Source organism: Bacillus rossius, chromosome 1, assembly GCF_032445375.1.
Source record: "Bacillus rossius redtenbacheri isolate Brsri chromosome 1, Brsri_v3, whole genome shotgun sequence".
NCBI classification, from domain to species: Eukaryota; Metazoa; Arthropoda; class Insecta; order Phasmatodea; family Bacillidae; genus Bacillus; species Bacillus rossius.
The window spans coordinates 34,864,891-34,888,020 of NC_086330.1; the positions used below are offsets into that span (position 1 = coordinate 34,864,891).

The 23,130-nt window shown below is 34.0% G+C and overlaps 1 protein-coding gene across 2 annotated transcripts in view; it reads left to right on the top strand.

The window, feature by feature from the left end:
* The window catches only part of LOC134534299 (midasin-like), a 52,329-nt gene that overhangs the window by 18,100 nt on the left and 11,099 nt on the right, over positions 1 to 23,130 (top strand). Inside the window, exons 10-15 of one of the 2 annotated variants that reach the window (XM_063372650.1) lie at positions 3,286 to 3,441; positions 5,105 to 5,209; positions 8,615 to 8,719; positions 11,701 to 11,805; positions 14,870 to 15,046; positions 20,548 to 20,652. In XM_063372650.1, the coding sequence (XP_063228720.1) occupies positions 3,286 to 3,441; positions 5,105 to 5,209; positions 8,615 to 8,719; positions 11,701 to 11,805; positions 14,870 to 15,046; positions 20,548 to 20,652 (753 nt within the window). The remainder of the gene's footprint in view (positions 1 to 3,285; positions 3,442 to 5,104; positions 5,210 to 8,614; positions 8,720 to 11,700; positions 11,806 to 14,869; positions 15,047 to 20,547; positions 20,653 to 23,130) is intronic. The other variant, XM_063372661.1, reaches the window with a different exon arrangement.

The following is a 23,130-nucleotide window of genomic DNA, read 5'->3' on the forward strand; positions in this document are numbered from 1 at the left end:
TTGACATTTATGATTAAAGGCAGTGGCGGTTATTGCATTAGAGCACATTCGCACGTGAACCCCCTCGCCTCATTTAAATAGGCGCCTACTGTAATACTTAAATATCATACACATCGAATAATAAATAAATGCAACCCATTAACCATTAACAATATTTTCCAAACCCGCCGCTATAGAGTAAGCGCAGCTAAGCTGGGATCGCACGTGCGATGGTGGCTAGGCGGGCGACGGCGCGCCGCTCGGCTCGGAGCGACGTGGTGGGGGTAGCTCCCCATAAGCCAGCCCAGGAGCACAGTCCAGGCGTGCGCAACACTATCCTGCGCGCGGCGCGACATTTCTTGTCCTGTTTCTCCCATTTTTGCTCGCTCTTCGAGGGTGATGACGGCGCTGTAATCACGTGTTATTGTTCTACTTAAGTGCGTTTAGAGCGACGTTTAAAAAGTTTGTTTTAACTACTAAGTTAAGTTACTCGTTATGGTCTTGAGTAAGTTAACAGTCTCGGACATAAAAACACTGGTGTTTCTAATTTGTCATTGGAAAATAAAATACATCAAAAAAGAAATTTCATGTGCAAGTTTTGTTTCAGTGATTGCAGACGAAACGACAGACATATCATCTTTATTTCAGTTGGTTATAGTTTTTCGCTATATGTTACCTAACGGGCAAGCAGTAGAACGATTCTGGCAGTTTGTAAATCCTCCAGGACATGATGCTGCGTCCATCGCAGAATGTATTCGCATTGTTTTGGAAAGTATTGTTGACAAACCCGAGAAATTGATATCTCAGAGTTATGATGGGGATAGTGTAATGAGTGGTCATTACAATGGTGTTCAGGCCATTATTCAACAAAATTATATATGTGCACATTACGTGCATTGTTATGCGCATCAGTTGAATTTAATTGTGACACAATCTACAAGCCAAAACCAAGTCCGTGTATTATTTTCCAATTTGAGTGATATAACTAACTTCTTTAGTCACTCACCACAGAGAATTGCTGTTCTTAATGGCGTTGTTGGTAGGATAATTCCTCGTGCTTCTTCTACAAGATGGAATTTTAAGAGTCGTACTGTTAACACGGTGTACGAGTACAGAAAACAACTGATTGAATGCATGAACGAAATTGAGTCGTCATGCACGCAGTCAACAACAATCAACCAGTAGGGAGCTATTCGGCGCATGTTGAATGATCCAGTGTTTGTATTTTGGCTGACAGTTTTTCACAATATAATGCCGCACGTAGACATTTTGTTTAATCAGCTACAAAAAAGGAGCATCGATGCCGATAAAGTTAGGAAACATGTTGACAGTTTTCGACTTTCATTTGAGAAAGAAAGAGAGAATATGGATAAAGTGAGAATGCGAACTGAAATTTCGGTTCCAGAGCAGCATTCTAAAAAAAGTAAAGTGGAAGATGTCCATATAAATAGAACTGTTGCAGCCAAGGAAGTATGTGATGTGATTACTAATCAAGTAAAGGAGAGGTTTTCTTTCACAACATATTATTCTGCGGTATGCCTTTTTGATTCCGAAAACTTCCAGGAATATGATAAGCAATTTCCTGTTCATGTTCTTGAACAAACAACCAAAACGTATCCTTTCTTAGATGAGGCTCGTTTGAAAACAGAGCTAGCAGTAATTTACAAGCGACACGACTTCCGAGTTATGGATGAATCAGCTAGTCTTCTGCAGTTTGTCCTTGAAAACAATTTACAGACCACGTTTATGGAAACACACATATTGTTACTTATTATTTCAACTGTTCCGATGACCACAGCTGAAGCTGAACGATGTTTCTCAACCCTGAAGAGGATAAAAACATTTTTAAAAAGTACAATGTGTGAAGACAGACTCAGTGCGTTAGTCATGCTTTCAATAGAAAAAGACATGATAAACAAAATACCAAATTTTATTGTCATGGTCATTGAATAATTTTCTTCTAAAAAAACATAGAAGGATAGATTTAGTTTAAAATAACTGCACTTAAGCATTTCAATTTCAATAATATTCTAAATAATATCCTCACATAATGTTTTCCTATGCTGTTTAAACCAGAGTTCGTAAATTGTTCAACTTAATTTTTAGGCGAAAAGAATTGTTCAGCTCATGTTACAGTGAATTATTCAGATTCGTTTCAAGTTAAGATGTATATAGTGATGCTTAAAAAATGTTCTCTCAAAGGAAAAGATTAAAAACTAAATTAAAATTGTGAATACCATATGTTTATATTACTATTGTACTACTGTAATTATATTTTAGTGCTTAAGGAAAGTAAGTTCAAAGGAAAAGTAAAAACTACCGGTAATTCAAATTTTGTAATTCAATGCTGTATTTAAATATTGTAAATGTAATGCTGTTGTAAATACAATATATCTATTTATATATAATTACCAACCAAACAATGGATAAAATGATATACCTTATTTACAACTGGTCACATCAATAACACTCTTGCTAGCAAACTGTATCAGAATTTTGTGTACTTTACATTTTATGGTAATCATTTGTATTTATTAAAAAGACTTCACACTGCATAATTTAACATTTGCTATATTATCAGTTTGAGCGGCATATCCGGTGGCTATTTTGGAGGTAAAAACTTCACTTTCGCCCCACAATAACTTGGAAAAAATTGTTGGTATTTATGTGATTTAAAATGCCAAAAAAGCACCATTTTACACATTAAAATCCAATTTTTTTCCAGGGGGAGGCCCCCGGACCCGCCGCTTCAAAAGGGAGGGGGGGGGGGGGTCGGTGATTCTTTACATAAAGAGACCATGCTGTGAACCCCCATTTTCAAAAGGCACCAGCCGCCACTGATTAAAGGTCTACAATATGTTGATTTATATTACAACTTGATACAGGCACCGTTAACAAGTATTTTTTTCAGCCGTTTGAATGGAAACTAATATTTTAAAACCTATTACCATAAAGAGTAAAAGAGTTAAAAATTAATAAAAACTTTTAAAATCATTCTTATCGGTTACTGCACAAAATTTGACTTAAACCTTGTCAGACGTACTACTTATTCAGTGAGCTAGCAGGGTGTAAATTTGAAGAAATCAATGCAGAAAGTTTATATGAGCTGGAGTAACATGGAAATAGTTTTTGTTTCATATGTTAAATGAAAACAATAGAGTAAATCCTAGAAATTGTCGGGGGGGGGGGAAGTCAACTCAACATAATAAACTTATGGTTTGTAGTAAAGTAGTTCAAGTACTTTATAAAACATTCCATGACCAGACCAGGCTGACATTTGAAGTACGGAACTTCTGTTTTACACAGTTGGCGGAAGTGGAGCTGCAGAAACAGTTGGCAGACTTGGACAAGCAACTGGATGAAGTGCGGTACCAGCTCGAACACTCCCTGAGGGAGAATGAGCAGCTGCAAAAGCAACTAGACATAGCGAAAAAGAAGGCCGCAGGGTTGCCAATTGAAGAGGTGAGGAACTAGTTACCTACAGAACACTGTACAGATGGGTAATAATGTACAGTATGTAACTGATACCATGATGTGGCGGTGAAATGGACTTTTATTAGCACGTTTATCATCTTAATGCATGCATTAGAACTCAAGCAATGGTCTCCTGTGACACCTAGGTGTAAAGTATTTTTTTAACGAAAAAATATATTGTGTTAATTTTCATAAAACAATTTTTTATCAACCAAACTACTCCTATGTAAAATAGAACCAAGCTATAAACGCAATAATGAACGATGTAAGAACATTATGATATATGTTTTTTTTAAGGCTATTGTTAAAAAAAATTTTTTTCTTAGGATTTCTTATGCGCAAGAAATAAGCTGTTAAAATATACGAAAACAATTATTGAGTAGTTCTATTATGTTATAATTTAAAATTGTATAAATTGTCCGTTAGTGATGCTTTGCTAATGCTTGCAGTAATTTTGGATGGAACCATTTAAATCCTTAATTGGTTATTTTTTTAATCCAGAGTTTATGAAGAGAGTAAGGGAAAATAGGTTTATACTGTGGGTTGAAGAACTAATTGTTTTTCATTTTTTCTCCAAAGAAAGTCATTTTTCATGTTATAATTGGCCATCAAATGGATGGAAGGGGTGAGGCCTTAACCCTTAAAAGCAATATTTTTTTTTTTATTTTACTGATATTTTTATATTTTTACGTAACCTAATCATATGACATCTATGCAACATTAATTAAAAGTAAATGCCGTAGACGCCATAGTAACATTTCAAGATATCAGAACTTATACATTCTGTCCCATAAATAAACGTCAAGCCGAGAATATTTTATGGGCCAATTAAGTACAGTATTGAATAAAAAACCAAATTCAAAACGTGTCTTCGTTTTAGAGCTATAGGAATTTATTTCAAAGGCTTTTTAATCCACACGCTTCACCAAATTATTAGATACTGTGACTAAAGTTTTTTTGCTTTGCAATTATACATTACCTCTAATTCAAATTTAAATCATGCTTTTTTGGGGGAGCGGGGGTTTTTGCATGACTTTTTTGGCAAACATTTTTATTCGGGTAACTTTGACTATTCACACTGTAAAAAAAATATTTGCTAGCTTCTCAAGTAATTGTGTTTAGTAAGCAATCTTTTCAAATAAATTTCTAATTTAGCTAAGTATTTTTTATGGAATAACTAGTCAACTAACCCAATAAAGTTTTTTTTGCTACTATAGTATTTCAAATATTTGTTTCCATGCATGTTACATTTAATTTTGAATTGTTTTCAACAAAAAGGTTATTTATGATTGTATATCAAACAATTTTAGCCATAGTATTAAAAATATGAGCAAGGTGAAATTTTAAACCTTTTGCATAAATTATTATAATTCGCAAACTAAAACACGTTTTGAATTTTAGTTTTTTGATTCAGAATCATTATTAATTGGCCATTTAACTGTTATCTGCTTGGGATTGAGTTATGGGACATTTTGTATACGCTGTAATAAAAACATTCCAAAATGTATAAAATAAAAAGAGTAATTAATGAAAATAAAAAAACATCTTATTTTTAATTTAATTTTTTAGAATTGTATTTAATATTAATATTTGTATTTAACGGCGATATTCTGTTTTTTTTTATTCGAGAACATATTATTCTGTCCTCAAGCCTCAAGATTCAGCAGACCACACTGCAGCAGGTGACACAGAGCAGCCTTCACCTGAGAACGATCAAGAAACCAAATCCATAGAATCCGAAACCAGTGAACCTCAAGTAAAGTCATCTGCTCAAATTATATCGCAAATATAAAAGTAAATTAGGTTAAAATATATTAAAAATAATAAATTTTACTGAATTTCAAGAGCTAATATCACAACTGCTTATGCCCCTGTAGTAAAATAAAAAAAATATGTAACCTTATATATTACCATTATTTAACAGTAGGTATGTGAAATATAGACAAACCATAGGCGTGTCGAAAGTCTTATATGTGGTTCTATTCCCAGGATACAGATGCCAAGCCCTTGATTTATTAAGTAATTAATTCCTCTTCCCGCTGTTTTCTTATCTGACCCCAATCCTTGAAACTAATTAGTTTACAGCTGTCAAGTGTTTTTATGCACGGAATATGTTGGCAATGCCCGCAATCTATTTTAAAATTTAATATTCGGAATTTGTAAACCGCAGGAGCGAATATTAGTGTTCACCCGTCAGACCTGATGGAAGATACCCTGTGCTCACTTTTACCGCCCACTATCATCGCGTGTTGATGAAATCGCTAACATTTTATTAGTTACATCCCTTCTAGAATAGAAAGAAGAAAAAACTGTTACATATAATGACAATGATTATTTTAATATTTAAAAAAAAATACATTGTCGATCTGTCAGTCCTTTGAATATCAATCATCCGCCAGACACTCAAGAGTCATGCATGGCGAGACGTCACTGATTTCTTCCTAATCCTTAAGCCACGTTGGTTAAGTAATATCTTATCTCAACTCCCTTCAAGGTGTCCAAGGCTTCATTCCTGGTGGGGCCAAACCTCAGTTTTCCGCAGCTGGCCTTTAGCAGAGAGATTTTTTTTTATAAGATACTCGTGTTTCAATAACCAATGCTACATCCCAGAGATTCACTCCTCACATCGTCGAGCGTTACTCAGTTAAGAGTCTGAGGGTGAAACACAGGAGTGTTGAAGACTTGGCATCCGAGAGATATAGGGTTGAGAGAGGGTACGAAGCAGCACCGTGACTGTCCACGAGTTGGGTCACGGACTCTGGACTCTGGCTCACCAACTGCAGTGTTGCTGGGCGCCTGGGGAAAGCGCCCAACTGCCGCAGTTGCTCCGGGGCTTGCTTGGACACTGGTCGGCATTACCGCCTGTCGTGTCTGCATGTCTGCAGCGGCGTGACGCCCGGATTACAAACGAGCATCAGCTCAGCACAGCCATTGGAAACTGACTGAAATGATAAATTCATATACTTGCTTTTCCTTCTTTCATAATTGTGTACTTTCAATATAACATTATATTCCTTAACATGCCATCTATGGATTTGCCCCGTAGTTATGTTGTGTAGTTTCCACTTGGCATGCCGTATGCATCCGAAAAATAACTTTACTTCATCATATTTTAACTATCCTAATTTTTTTACAGTAATATGTAAATATTATTTCTTAATTTCAGTACGTACGAACTTTCTTGGGATTATTACATCAAAAAATCATGATTAATTCATCAATGTTCTAGAAATAGTTTCGATAAAAATTAAGATAATTTTCAAGAAGTTACCTAGGTGTACAATTGGAGATGCACTTAAAACTAAAGATTATAAATATTCATCCAAAAAAAAAAGTCTAAACAGAAAAGGGTCATGATAGTTGAGGGGAGTGAAGGTTGAGAGGGGTAGCGAGCGTGAGGGGTGTCAACGAGACGAGGGCAAGAGAGATCGCCAGACAACAGAGTGGTTGGAGCTTTTTCGTGTGACAGTGCATGCAGAGGTGTAGCAGTAAGTCTTATAGTAAACAATGTTGTTCATTTATCAGTCTTGCATTCGGGTAATTATCCGGCCAGATTGGTACGGCAAATAACTGTTTACCGGTTCCACGCTTTATGGAAACACTAGTATCAGTACAGTGACGTGATTTATACAAGTGTAACGAACAGTCAATGTGTTTGTGTATGAGACTTTGGTGTGGTTTGGAAGTTTCCCGCGTTACCTCGCGATCATTCATTCCTGGTCGCGTCTGCGCATGTCCCGGGCGTGGCACAAGCCGCATTGACGCAATTACGTGGCACGTCTGAACTAGCGTTCATCCGCGACAAGCGTTCTCACCAACAGAGTGCAGAAGCCAGCAGGAAAAGTCTAATTTGGACTGCTAAAGGTAGTCAGACATCATGACAAGTCTACACTTTTCTAACTAATCTTTCCACCTAATACTCATTGAATGTTTTATGTTGATTTGTAAGCATAGATGAGGATCAGTGCAAGCAACATAAGAAACAGCGCGCTGAGTACAAAGGTTCATCGACTCGTATAGAAAGCTTTTCATCAATTTACAACGAATCTCCGAACATTGGCAAGATTCTAAGTAGACTACAGGCACTTCCTGACTTATTGTCGTGGTTTGATTATGTACAATTAAAATTAGAATTGTGTGACCAAGACACAGACCACAATGAACACAGAGCTGAATTTGAAACCATGTCAGCAGACCAAAACAAGATGGTGGCCACCAGCAGACCAAAACATAATGGCGGCTGATGATGAAATTTAATTTGGAAAAGTCGAATATCTAAAAAGCGGATTTCGCATCCAATATGGTGACCGTAAAGAAAAGTGCAACGGTGATGTCACAAGATGGCGAAAGGTTCTATAACATACAAAATGGTGGATACAAGATAGCGGCTGATGACATCATTCAAGATGGCCGCCGGGGTAAAAAGTCAAGATCAAATCCAAGATTTTATAGGAATTAATGGATAGTCCAAGATGGCGGACGGATTAACGGATTAGCGATGACGTTACAATCCAAGATGGCCCCCACCTCCTCAACTCCTCTGCCTGTCCCAGAACATACATTTCCTATCTACTGATACCTATGATAAAATTTATTTTATATCAAGTTTCTTAGGAAAAAACTGTATATGGTACTTTTGGAGGTTCTTTTAATATATTTTTTAATAAACTCGTGGTTAAAAATGATTATAAATACTGTATGACTCGTAACTTACTTTCTTAACTGCTGTTTTCTGTTAGAAAGAAAATAAACTAATAAAATAAGCTTGTCTAATAAGTTATATTTTAACAATATTTGTAAATTCATCTGTATTTGTAGAAGTTAAAACGGAATTAAAAAATAACCTTAGTGAAGAAGAAATTACAAGATTAAATATTTTGCACGTTGTAAGAGTTTGTTTCCTGCAAAACCAAAACATGTATCATTTATGTTAAATAAATTATACATACATGTCAATGCCACTGCTTTCATATGCAACATGAAATATGAACTCTGATCGAATTTATATCTATGTTTCTGGGAGAAAACAAAAATCACAATATTATATGAAGAAAAGAAAAGACAAGTAAACTTTTTGGATAGATTTACAAATATTATTAATATTACTTAGATTTGTATTATATTTGATGTAATTTTTGAATGCGGTTCCTCTGTCCTCAAGTCTAAAGATTCAGCAGCCCACACTCCAGAAGGCGACACTGAGCAGTCATCACCAGAGGACGATCAAGAAACAAAACCCATAGAACCCGGAACTAGTTATTCTCAAGTAAGTTTAACTGCACACGTTTTATAACAATCATATAAATACGTAAATTTTTGAGATATTAGTTCGTCTACCACAACAGGAGATTACGCCATATTGCCATCGGCTCTTTCCAATTTCCCTGCAAGTCATAAGGTAAAACAAACATTTACTACTTTTGCATGCAATATTTATAACTTCCAATAAGAGTTTTAAATATACCTAACGTAAGTATGCATCATTTTGCTTGGTACTTAAGAAAAGTACCTACATAATAGTAATAGTAGCTAGACAATGATATGAGTCCGAGCTCAGTATCTGCACTGAGCTGGCACCTAGTAGCAATTCTGTAAATCATCACGCGGAGGGTTAAGAGTACGCAGGGCCTACTCTTAGCCTCCCTGTGTACTCTTGGCCACACAGAAGTTACTTTCCGTCAAAGAATATTTAAAACAGTTTTTAATTGGGTAAATATTCTTTGAATGTTATATTCTATTTAAAAAATTTAACCATTTTTTTAATTAAATAAGAAATGTTAACCCTAAAATCTAATGTTTGATATGATTATAAAATTAGAACACACTGATTTGTATGTTAATTTGGAACCTATTTAATAGGATGTTAGCTCGATTGTTTTTTTCCAGACGCTTTTGTTCTTTGGAATGACGCCGTATAGACGGAAAACAGACAGTGTGCTTGTCAGCGCAGACCTAATGGGAGAGGCTAAGAGGAAATTAGAAGCAGGGAAGAGTAAAAGAGAAATCGCTAGAGAGCTGGGGATAAACGAATTACCTACATTGAGGAAAAGATTAAAAGCTTTAGGTTCTTTTCCATTCTCATACTCATGCCAGTAAATGTTATAATTAGGGACCGTACATGTATCACGTCACGTTTATAATGGGGTGGGAGGGAGTTAATCAGTTCTACAAAAAGAGACACCTAAGAGGGTGAATTCAAGAACTAAGACTAGAGTTATATGTGTTAGGTCTCATTGGCACATAGACTTATATGAAGGGTCTTGACTGTTACAGGGTATAGATGGGGTATCGCTGGGGCAATGCAAATGGGCTTTGACTGATGAACGGGAGCTGGCTCAGCATTGCAGAGATTTGGACCTCAGATTTTATGGAATTACAAAGAAGCAAATGTCATGAAAATTGATTTTGAATTTGCCGAAATGAATGTAGTGTGAGGAAGATTTAAAGAAGGAAAAACCCGTGATGATGACGACAGTTGCCCAGGATGTGGAGAATCGTATTCTTAGAACTGGACACAGTGTGGCATCTGCAAGGAGTGGTGTCACGAGAACTGTTCTGCATATGATGACAGCGAGCCATTTGTTTGCGATCCCTGCATATGCGCACTCTTAGCCATCCATGTGCGTAGGCTACTCTTAACCTCCAAGCAGGCCAAGAGTAAGCAAATGAAATTTTTTTCTAAAACATTTGTTGTTCTTCTCTGTATTGTTCAAATTCAACCAAACTTTACATAATTAGTTGTATGTATATAAAGAACATTTTTGAACATTTTGAAGTTGGTATATTTTAAACATCCTGAATTATAACCCGAAACTCACTAGGTGAGTACTCTTTTCCTCATTTTTATTTGTATTTAGCATTTTTTTTTCTTTAGGACAATTTTTGTTTAATGCTCCGCACGCCATGTAAAAATTAATTTAATTCATTCTCATCATTTCTTCATAACGCGCCTAAGTAATTATTACTTAACCTCACTTACATAAATGCACTTAAAAATACTCTTGAAAAAAATTATAAACACAATGTCTATCATTAATATTTACAATAAATAAATAATTTTAATGATTGGACAGTATTCAATAACAATCGCTAAAGTATAAGATTTAAAAGCACATGCAAGATTTTTATTTTCATGTTTCTTTTTTTCATCCTGTGAAAATTTGTTTGCACAACGCGCATAAAGAAGTATCACTTTAAAAATATTACTTATTTATGATGAGAAAGGAATCATTAATTTGAATATAATTTTAAAAGTTGTAACATTCTTCTTGCTAAAAATTGTTAACAGATAATTACCTAAACCATTTAGTTTTGTTCGTTAATTGTTTACAGTGGCTACTGAAACAACTCTTTTATATTATTTAATAAAGGCAGATTATTGTCTAATAAATGTCGATTTTAAATTTTACTTTATTTATCCTAAACCATCTCAAGATTAACATAGGATGAAAAAGAACTATTTAAAATGACTGACAGTGTGCATAGTATATATTATATACCTAACCTGTTATGTAGACGTTTGCAGGCTTATTGATTCTGCTAACAAATAATATAAAACTTATTTGAAGGCGTAAGATAGCTATGACAAAATTGGTTAACTTTCTAGTTACTCACAAAACAGCATGCATACTTTTGAGGGTAATTTTATTTATTTAATTAGATTTGTTTTTTTAATGTTATTATTAGTACTGTAATTCATAACCTACTTTTTAAACTGTTTTTTTGGGTTAAAAAGTAAGGATACATAATATAGCAGCAGTTTTATATAAAAAGTAATATTTTATATTTTGTAAATTTATCTGAATTTGGATCCTTTGAATATTAATTAAATATGAATATTTCATGCTTAAAATGAGCTAGGCATCCTTTGTTTGAACATAATTTCACATGTTGTGAGATTGTGTTGTTTTTTTTACAAAATCCAATTATATAACATCTTGTTTGATTAATTACACATAAGAGTCAAAGTCACAGATTTCACATTTAAGGAAGTAAGGTGTACGTAGTATTACACAGTATCAGAGACTTAAAACCTGCACTCTGATTGATGTCATATTTTTGCTTCGGGGCGAACACACCATTTTATTGCAGGGGGGGGGGGGGGGGGGTTTGAGAGAGCAACTCTTGATGTGAATTTTTTTTCTATTTTCATTCCATTATTATATTTTGATTAATTTTTACGGTTTTTTTATTTTTTCTGAGGTATTCTGTTATATTATATGGTTACTTTTATTTCCTGACCTCAAGCCTGTAGATTCAGCAGACCACACTCCAGAAGGTGATGTGGACCAGTCATCACTAGTGGAAGATCAAGAAACCAAACCCACAGCATCTGAAACCAGTGAACCTCAAGTAAGTTCAACAACATACATTGCACCTCAACATACATAATACAAAAGTTATGATTTATTATGCAAACAACAAATTTTGCTTAATTTTAAGTGAAAAATCAATCCTGGTTTAGTGCCCTGTCCACAGTCCACTCCGGTTACACATACCCAGGTGCGCCAAAAGTTCGTGCCCAAACTTTCTACCGCCACCCCGCACACTTCCAAAAAATATGTGCTGCCTAAAAATAAGTTAATCAGACTTTCAAAATAGATTCACAAAATTTAAATATTGAAAATATTACAGATTCGGCCGAAAAACAGTATCGTGGCAGACAATTTTCAAGCTATTGAATCATTTAAATAGAAAAAAAAGGTATGTGTGCTTATGTAAGCATGTTAGAAGTTATAATTTTTGTCGTAATAAAAAATTAACTTTTATTTTGCATGTAAATCATTAATAGAAATAAAACAATAAAATGACTGGAATAATTTTATAAATACGGTTGGAAAAGTATACATTTAATCTAAAAAAATATTAAGCAAATGCTCAGTATTCAATATTAATATAAACACATGTAAAAAAATTAATTTATAATAATAATCGAGATGTATTAAAAATAATAACGAAAATAAATAAATATTTTTAATTCTGATTCTAATTTATAAATTATAATTATTTTTTTAAATAATAATGTTACTATATATAGTATAAATGCAAATAAATTAAACATCCGGAAACATAACATCACTTATGTAAATACACTTGAAAAATTTTATAATGTAGGTTTTCTTTGGTTGTATTTTTAGGAATGTATTGGGGTCACTAGGCTATATTTAATTTATAATTATATTTCTCAGGTGTAATTTTACATCAATATCTGGTTTCGGGTTCTGCGGTGGATATCTCTCTCTCTCTCTCTCTCTCTCTCTCTCTCTCTCTCTCTCTCTCTCTCTCTCTTCCCTCGTTGGCGTCAGTGCAAGATGCTGCTGGTGAACTTACCAAGCGGTTATTCCAGCTAGCACGCCAATGAATGTGTAAGAGCAAGTGTGAGCTTGTTGCCATCGAAACCAATACTGTGTGCATTAGGCGTGTGATGTATCCCTACATAAAATTATTGCTCTGGTCTATAGGGTTCAATTTATATTTAATAAAATACAAATGATTCAAATATACTAAATTTATTCAATAATTAGTAATGACTGTATGTTTCTAAAGCGGCTAGTGCGAATATCAGTTTCACTTATGTATTTAAATTAGTCGTTAATATACTGGAGGACAACCCTAGTTAAATGAGATTTTAATTGCCATTTTTATGGAAACCTGAATCGTTATATCTTTGATACATGATAATGCAAGAAGGCACGCAATAAAATGCCGGAACTAGCTGTGTGTAGTCGGGTACAATCTTCTTGTATCTGTCGGACCTCCAGGTGGTACTCAGCTACACTGGAAACTGTAGGGTTTTGCTAAAAAATGCAAACTACGGATTTTAAGGGTTAGAACATAGGTTAATTGCTCTGGATTATTATTTACTAAATATTTGTTAAAAATATATTTGAAAGTTTTCTTTTTTAGTATATTTTAAGTCTTTTTTAATCAGTTGAGTTTCAAATGACATAGCCATACCTTACGCTACTCTAACCTAGATCTTACTAAAGAGAAATAAGGACTGAGCACAGAATCAAGAGAGGTAGCCATATAAGTTAAATATTTTATAAGTCCTACAATTTTGTTTGTACTTGTAGTTAAATTTTCAACGTAGTGATGTAAGTAAAATTTTGAATCTATAAGAATACCCAGATCACGCATACATTGAGTGGTCTGTATCATGTTGTTTTTTATTACATAATAAATATTTTCTAAATAAGTCTTCCGAGAATAGGTATATTACAACTTTGATCTTATTTACGTTTAGTTTCATTCCATTAGTTTGACACCAATTAGTTACATTATTTATATCTTTTGCATCAATATGCAATCACTTGGTGTTCTAATGGTAGTGTGTATTTTTAGATCATCATTATATAGGAGAGCTCTGGTATGTTTGATTACATCAATTATGTCATTTATAAAAATTACAAATAAAAAATATGATAGAGTTTCACCCTGAGGCACACCTGATGATGCATTGAAAGTAGAATATAAAGTATTACCAATTCGAACAGTGAAGGATTTTAGCATAAAGATGCCACATGCCAGTATAATAGTCTACTCTTAACACACCACATATACATATTTCATTAACATCGGTCTATAATATGTATAATTCATTCAGTCTATACGAATCCTCCACAATTCCGCAAGAACACTACTTCTAGAATATAACTAAACTATTATTATATACTTAGGTCAACTTTAAACTTTAAACTTTTTTTGTTGCCAACGACAGTTTTTCATGGGTAGCCTATAGTTCACAGGGATGAAAGCTCCAACCATAATTAGGAAAGTTCTGTAATTTATCGAACTAGAATTTTAGATTAAGTCAGGGTATATCAGTGTAATAAATAATAGGTTTTTATATATTTTTCGGGAGTGTATGTTAGGTTAGATTGGGTTATCGCAACTAAAATGAAGGATTGGTAAGTTTAGGTTAGCATTATTTAAAATACTCTATGACCGTAAAATATATAAATCCTTGAAATATCGTGTATTTTTACAGGCGATCGGAAAAATTCGCGAACTTCGAATCAGTTTGGGTTGGCTATCATCTATGTACACTGTAGGCTTCCCATTTCAATATTTTAATCCACAGAATAAAAATTGATGGTATTCCATAAAATAAAAATTGTATACAAGATAAACTGGTACTGTGCTTTTAGATTACCTTATACCTACCTAAATATAAATAAAAACTATAAAATTATATATCTAGTAAAAGTATTAATAAGATGTTATCAAATTGCATTTGATTATGATGTAAATAATTGTTTTATGGTGTATTTGAGCTTAAAAGTTTTAAAATCATCCTCATCATTTAATATACAAAACATGACTGGATAATAAACTTGTAGTAGCTAGTAAAGTAGTTCAAGTATTTGCTACTACCCGAAGCAGCCAACATTTGAAGCACTTGTGTTTTACGCAGTTGGCAGAAGTGGGGGATTCCATAGAGAGTGAAGAGCTGCAGAAACAGTTGGCAGACCTGGACAAGCAACTGGATGAAGTGCGGCACCAGCTCGAGCACTCCCTGAGGGAGAATGAGCAGCTGCAAAAGCAACTAGACATAGCGAAAAAGAAGGCTGCAGGGTTGCCAGTTGAAGAGGTGAGGAACTTCCGTACATGCAGCACACTGGACAGATGGGCGATGATGCACGTGTTGTTATTGCTACCATGATGTGGCGGTGAACTGGCTTTTGATTAGGACGTTTGGCATCCTAATGCCTGCATTTGAACTCAAACGAAGGTCTTCAGTGACAACTATATACTAAGTATTTGTCACAAAATAATATTTTGTTTATTAAAATCAACTATTTTTTTTAAATCAGCTAAACTACACACGTATAAAAGAGGGCCAAAAGAAAATATACATCAAGAAACAATATTTGGGAAAGTATTAAATATATTTTAAGTTAAGACCTATAAGTAGTATATAAAAGTATGTCCGACGACTGGTGCCGGTGCGTGATGTTGATATTGGTGTCCGCCATATTTTATTGTGACGTTACGGTGGCCATATTGGATGATGACCTTTAAAATTGGCCAAAATTTGTCAAAAAATAATTTTTTTAAAACATTTTGCCAAGAAATCTAAAAAAAAATAAATAAATAAAAAACAGAAAAACTAAAATTTCCTGATTTTGTGGCAATAATTCCCGTTTTCGGGGAAAAGTTCCCATTGTAGTCCTTAAAAATACCGATGGCTTGAAAATTTCCCGAATCGGTTTTAATTTCTTGTCGACTAGCTGCCCTAAGTCGTCGAGGTCATGACCTCAACCATTAGGTTATCATGGCTTCCATGTTTAATTATGATGTAATTTTTGCAATTATCATTAGAGACGCCATCTTGAAAATCTGTAATTATTATCAAACATTTTTGGGAAAAATCAAAAAATATATAAATAAACATTTCAAAATTAATAACATCATTCCGCCATTTTGAAATTAGGCCTATGACATAATTTTCACCATCTTGAAAATCCTTAATTATTATCCAAAAAAATTTGGAAAAAAATTAAATTTAATAAAAATTATTATATATAATTATATAAAATTTTAATTTAAAAAACACACCTTCATCATGGAGTCTTCTGTTCTAACCCGGTAAGAGCAAAAAAAATGGGGACTGACACTTCCTCCACAGAAACCACCGGCAGACTGACCTCACACCACTAATAGCAAGGAATATATAATTGCAGCTAGTATGACATCATGACCGCCATCTGGTTTTATCTTCTGGAGTCTGCTATTTTGGATTATGACATCACTGCCACAATATTTTTTTAGTCTGCTCGAGGCCGCCATATTTTATTCTGATATCACAGCCGCCATCTTGTTTATGTCTGCTGGAGGTTATGACATCATGGTCGTCATCTTGTTTTGTCTACTAGAGGCAGCCATCTTTCTTTTCAGTACTTGCTACCAGGATCATCAGTGTCACGTAGTACACATGTCATCTGCTAGAGAGTACTGCGGCGATTTTTTTTAGTACTCGATACAAGGAGTGCTAGTGTCATGTAGAACACATCACCTGCCAGAGTGCGCTTACATCAAATTAGTTAAATTATTGCTTGCTAGAGTGCAGTTATTATATTACGTACATTTATTGTTAGTTCATTTAATGCCAAGGCGTCCGCCACATTTTCGTCCATCTTATCCGCCATCTTGGATGTTCATAATTATTAGCTAGAAATACGGCAAAAATTCCAAAAATCATCAAAAAATCGCTTATTAATGCACTGACTTATTCGATCTATTCATGTTTTTGGAACGATTTGATAAATGAAAAAAAAATGCAAAAAATATAAATTTCAATAAATATGGTGTAAAGTCCTAAAAGAGGCTTAAATTGCTCTAGTAACAGCCTCAAACAGAGACGAGCCAGATCCTTTTCCTACATAGTCTTTTTCTTCCCGACAGAGCTTCCCGATACTGTGTTTAACAGACTGCTTCACTTCGTTGGAATTTTAAATGGGAGTACTCACTGTCTTAAATGCGCACTTCTCCACTTTGTCCTCGAACTGATATGGTTTGCCATAAATACAGTCCAGCCACAAACTATATTTTAAAGATCCATGAGTTGCTACTTCATCAGAAATCTGATTGATTATGTTCTCCTTGATATCATTAAGAAATGTACAAATGTAATTTGACTCACTGAATGTATTTAGATAATAGTAGTTTTTCACCATTCCTCGAAATGCTCATTTCGCCAAGTGGAATCCGTTATAATTTATCTGTAATGCACCAAACACAGTCTTAGGGATGGATTTATGTCCAGGCATCATCCCAATCGGTTGCTGAACATCTGTTTTTGTACTTGTAAGTATAAAAGGTCTCCAACCTAAAGAGGAGTCGAAATGTCTGCATGTAGTTACGTAGGCAAACCCACTTCTCCTTTACAGTTTTTCGCATGTCGTCGTCTCAGACTGCCAATACATGGCACTTATCACAGCGTAACTTCATACGAGAAAGATTCTTCGTGCATTTTCTCCTCTCGTATCGTCGTGCATCATGGAAAAATACGAACGACATATCGCAGTAGTTGCAATGATGTTTAGTTGATGAAGACGAACCTTTCAGGCTCGAACCAGATGCTAATGTAACTACTGTAGTACCAATTCCCGGTGTAGCCTACTCTTAAGCGCAACAATCAATCGTTTACTTACCTTTACTTTCTGCTGAGCACCAGGACCTTTGCATGTCTTCAAGTGTCTTTTCAAATTATCATTGCTTGCAAATTTCTTGTGACACATTTTACAGCTAAACAGTTTGTGTGAAAGATTATTAGCACAGTCTCTCTTCTCGTGTCAACGATCATTACTGTTACTCGTCACAGTAACGACATCGATGCTCGATAGTTGTTGGCGAATTACCAACCATTGAAGTCTCATTCTCTGGCGAAACGTCATTCATCGAAGTTTTCTCTGTAGCCAGGACTGCAGCAATTAATTTTTGTTCTGCCGGTGGAACAATGCCTGTTGAAGTCTCCTCCAGTGTTGTCAATAGGATGGTAAATATTCCATTGTGTTCTGCTTAGTTGTCGTCGACGATGCCAATGGAATCTGCATCACCATCGTCGCTGCTATCGGGGTTTCTGTCGGCGATGGTACAACTTCCATCGAGTTCAGTGTGAAAAATTGTAAAGATGTCATCAAGTTGTCATAGATAAGTAATACCGTGACTTATGTATCAGATGAGTAAAACTAGATCCAGTCGTATCCAGTAAAAAAAAACTGAGAGTCGCGTCATCCAGTCCAGGCTTATATACTCACAGTCACCGGAATAATGTGCGAGTCAAAACAAGAAACATTTACATTAATGCACGAGTCAAACCAAAATTTAAAAAGGAAGCAGTTTTGGAAGAATATTTACAAAAAGGAAGCACATTCACAAAATGGAGGCATATTAAATAAAAGAACATTTGGAAGCGCATTAGACAAAAAGGAAACACATTTGAAAGCTCATTCACAAAAAGGAAGCATATATTTGGAAGCATATTCAACTAAAGGAACGTTCATTTGCACGAAAATTCAACTCAGTAGGATAGGATTCCATAAGTAGGATACGATCGGTCGAGAAATATGGTAGGATATAATGCATCCAACTGTATTTGGCTTCAATTTATCGAACTGTACCAGTTACTGCAACTTCCCCAATAGCTCCAATTGCTCCAATTGCTCCAATTGCTCCAATTGTTCTAATTGCTCCAACTGATCCAATTACTCCAACTACTCCATTTGTTCCAACTGCTACAATTGCTCCAGCGACATTTTGGCTCCAACTGCTCCAATTGCATTTTGCAACATCTGGCTGCAACAACATTCGGTCACAATACTACAAGGCTACGAGGCTACGAGGCTACATTACTCCATGTGGCTACAATAGCTCAATTCAGCAGCAAGAGTTAATTTATCTCATACAAGAAACTTGTTTCAAGTAGTTCCTATTCCTGTCAATGGATTGCGCCACGTGTTGTGTTCAGTAAAAATATTAATTTATGTGGGATGCGGGATGCTCTCTCACGCTCGCAAGAGTAGGAAGGCTTCGCTACGCATCAAGGAGAAGGAAGTTCGTCTTGCATGATAGTGCTTCTCAAATGTCTGAAGGTAAAGTAATCGACTCAGTAATGCATCCTATTTCGTTTGAATTCCACAAAATAAAAAATAATATTGTAAGAGCTGATTTGGTAACATGAATTTGCCCATCAAACGAAACTGAATACAATTGATATGTATCATTTCGAAAAAAAATTGCATGCGATGATTATTTTCGCAAAAATAACCTGAAGCACATGGAGAGCACCAACAACAGTCTCGACAGGTGTAATTAGGAGCACACGAAGAAAACCAACAGAACTCTGGAAATACATTTAATGTATGCTTGCATATTTAACATAATAATATGCCTAGTATATTTATATAAGTTTTATGTATATGCATATGCATATTTGTTACGGATATATGCTAAGCAACTTATTATGATAAGCTGTATATTCACATTGTCTAAATGTAATATTCACTGAGCAGGATTTTTCAAGGCTTCTGTTGGTTTTCTCCGTGTTCTCCTAATTACACCTTGTAAGACTCTTATTGATATTCTCCGTGTGATCCTAGCTATTTCTGGCAATGGCGGAATGTTTTCCAAAAAACTTGAATTATTGGCTAATGTTGGAGATTTTTTGGCAAATTTAGGCACATATTGAGTTTTTTTGATTTTTTTTTTGGAAAATTTTGAAGGTTGAGGTAAAAGGTCAAGATAAAGGTAATCCAAGATGGCTGCCGTGACGTCCCAATCCAAGATGGCGGACACCACCAACTCCACGCACCGGCACCAGGCCCCGGACATACTTTCATATACTACTGACTTATGTTTTTAAATAATTTTTGTAAGGAATTCATATGCGCAAACTTTATAAGCTGTTAAAATACGTGAATAAAATATTAATTATTATTATAACGTTAGAAAAATTTATAAATTTTATGTCAGTGATCCATTGATAACGCTTGCAGTAATTATACAAGGAACCACTTAAACCCTTTGTTGAATATTTATTATATCCAGATTTCGTGAAGGGAGAAAGGAAAAATAGGTCTACACTTTGTGTTGCGAAACAAATTTTTTCCCATGTTTTACCCAGAAAAATTCATTTTGTATATTGTAAGTGGCCATCCGAAAGATGGATGGAGTGAGGCGTTGACCCCACAATAATGATAAATTACACGTTTTTTGAAATTTTACTTTTATTTTTACATTTTAGCATTACTTTACCATATACATTTAGGTAACATTAACAACAGGTGAATACCAAATACATCGTAGGCAAATTTAAAGGTATCAGATACATTAATTATGTTCTCGGATCGATTTATACACAAGCTGATGTCATATGTCAAGAGTAAAAATAGTACTACAGCATCAGAGGCTTGAAATCTGCATGGGATCGACTTTTAATCTTTGCTTCAGAGAGAACACATAATATCACAAGTTTATATAAAGAAAAATAATTATTAATATATTTTGGATTCTGTTTTCAACATTATTAATCTTACTTATATTTGTATTATATTTTATGTAATTTTTGAATGCGGTTCCTCTGTCCTCAAGTCTAAAGATTCAGCAGACCAAACTCCAGAAGGCGACACTGAGCAGTCATCACCAGAGGACGATCAAGAAACAAAACCCATAGAACCCGGAACTAGTGATTCTCGAGTAAGTTTAACTGCACACTTTTTATAACAATCATATTAATACGTAAATTTTTTAGGTAGGCCTATTAGTTAAACAATACATTTAGCTAAATTTTAGGAGTCAAACCATCCCTGGTTTTAAGTGCTGTTTGTAAAAATATCCAACCAGAATAGAATAACTATATTATGCCATCTTAAAAGAAAGATAAATACTTAACCTTTCATTTATTAAAAATCCTTGCAGAGAGATTTACTGGTAAAACTGAAATGTTTCGTCCATTACTGAAACATTTGCATTGCAAAACTTGTTGATCCGTCAAACTTGATTCATTCTTCAGAGAGACGGCGGCGCAGAAGTAACACAGTGGACTCGCAGTCCTGAGTTCCCGGGTTCGAATCCCCCTCCACGCCTCCCCGGTGACCGCTTCCATGTTTTCCCAAGACACTTCTAGTTCATCCTTACTAAAGATCATTGCCTATTCCCTCCGCAGTATCTCTAAACACTGTATCTGATCATCCATCTCGCTGTCGACGAGACGTTGATCGTAACATGTATTAAAAGTAAAATATCAACCGTCAATCACCCTAGTGGCATAACCACATGGCGATAAGGCGCTAATTAAATTATAATCCCTTAACTTATAGCGGCTAACAGGTCACATCGCTCACCTTCCTCCAAGTTTAATCTAAGTTTTACAAGCGGCAGTAAAATATAATAATTAGAAACTTAGTTTCAATAGTATCAGTGAAATTTTCCTGTATTTTTGGAGATTAGATTTTACTTAACACTGGGACTTCCAATTCAACGAGAAAAAAAACACACTTATTTATTTATTTCTGAACTTTATTTAACTATAATTATTTTCTTGCAATTATATCAAAACTTATAAAAAATTCTTTTAGATTAATACAAATAAAGATACATTCAAATTTGGCTAAAGAAAAATTACTTAAACAAATCATTTAGGTAGTTTATTTCTTTTTCACAGCTGCTACCTAATGAAGTAATTTTTTTACATAAAGTTAATATTTATAAGGTAAATGTTTAACAAATTCTCTTCCTCTTTAGACTTCCCTGATTGATCTTAACCATCTCAAGATGTTCACTTTTTTGATTGTGTTACTCATGTGGGTAGCGAAGAGTAAAATGCAATTATGTGTTTTTACAGTGGTACTACACTACCATTCACTCCACCATCTCATCTTAATTGATCAGGTATTGATTTTTTTCACATTTAATCTCCATAAACCCATTTCTATACCGGACAGTATAGACATGCATGTCTTACAGATATAAATTAGCGCAACCCTCACAATACGAATAACATTAAATATTTTATTTATTTTTATTTTCTGAAAATTCACATATCGAGAGTAAATATACGTATTCCAAAGATTATTAAAACGTAATTTAGCTCGTAAAATTGGAATTAATAAATAATTTTAAAAAATATCATCGAAGGCGATGATGTCGTTTCTTATGATGTGTAACAGAATTTCGGAAATGAACTAATAATGAAATCTGAAACTTTATACAATATATGTACACTTGTATTGTTAGAATCAAATATATAAATGGACAGGATTAGGAATTTCTTTGTTTTGTAAAAATAAAAAAAATACTGGACACTTTTTCTGCTTGCAAATAATGTAAACCAGATTCACAGAACACAAAGATGATAACTATGTTAGAAAAAATGTTTCTTTTAAGTTACTGCAATATCAAGAACCGTACTTCATAGGGATGTTTTAGTATTTTATTAAATAAGTGTCTTAAAAATAATGATTAGATAATACTGTAATTTGTAACCAACTTACCCAACTACTGTTATTGGGTTTGAATTCATCTAAATTTTCATCCATAAAACGGAAATAAAAAATATTACTGATTCATGCTATGTTTTGTAAAGAGCTGGACAATTATTCGGCTCACAAATAATATAAACCATATTTGGAGAACACAATAAGAATAGCTATGAAAAAAAATTGGTTTTCTTTCTAATTACTAAAAAAATACGTATGCGTACTTTTGAAGGTTATTTTAATATTTAATTAAATTAGTGGTTTAAACTTTATTAGAAATGGTACTTTATAAACGGTAGTTTTTGGTTTTAAAAGTAATCATAAGATTAGAAAATATTTTACTTGAAACAGTAGTATTTTATAAAAGTTTGTAAATCATTTTAATTTTTAAAAAGAAGTTAAATATGACTTTTTCATGCCTAAAAATGAAAAAAGTAACCACTATTTTGAATATAATTTTACATGTTGTGAGATTGTTTATTTATTTATTTAAAAAAAAACTCAATTTTACGACGCCTTGTTTAATAACTTCACAGATTTCACATTTAAAGGGTGAAGGTAGAACGAAATTATCAGAGCCTTATAATCTTCACCCTGATTAATGTCATATTTGTGCTTCTGGACGGACACGCCATAAAATAACATTATTTTATTTAGGGAACAATACTTGATATTAAAATGTCTTTCTATTTTTATT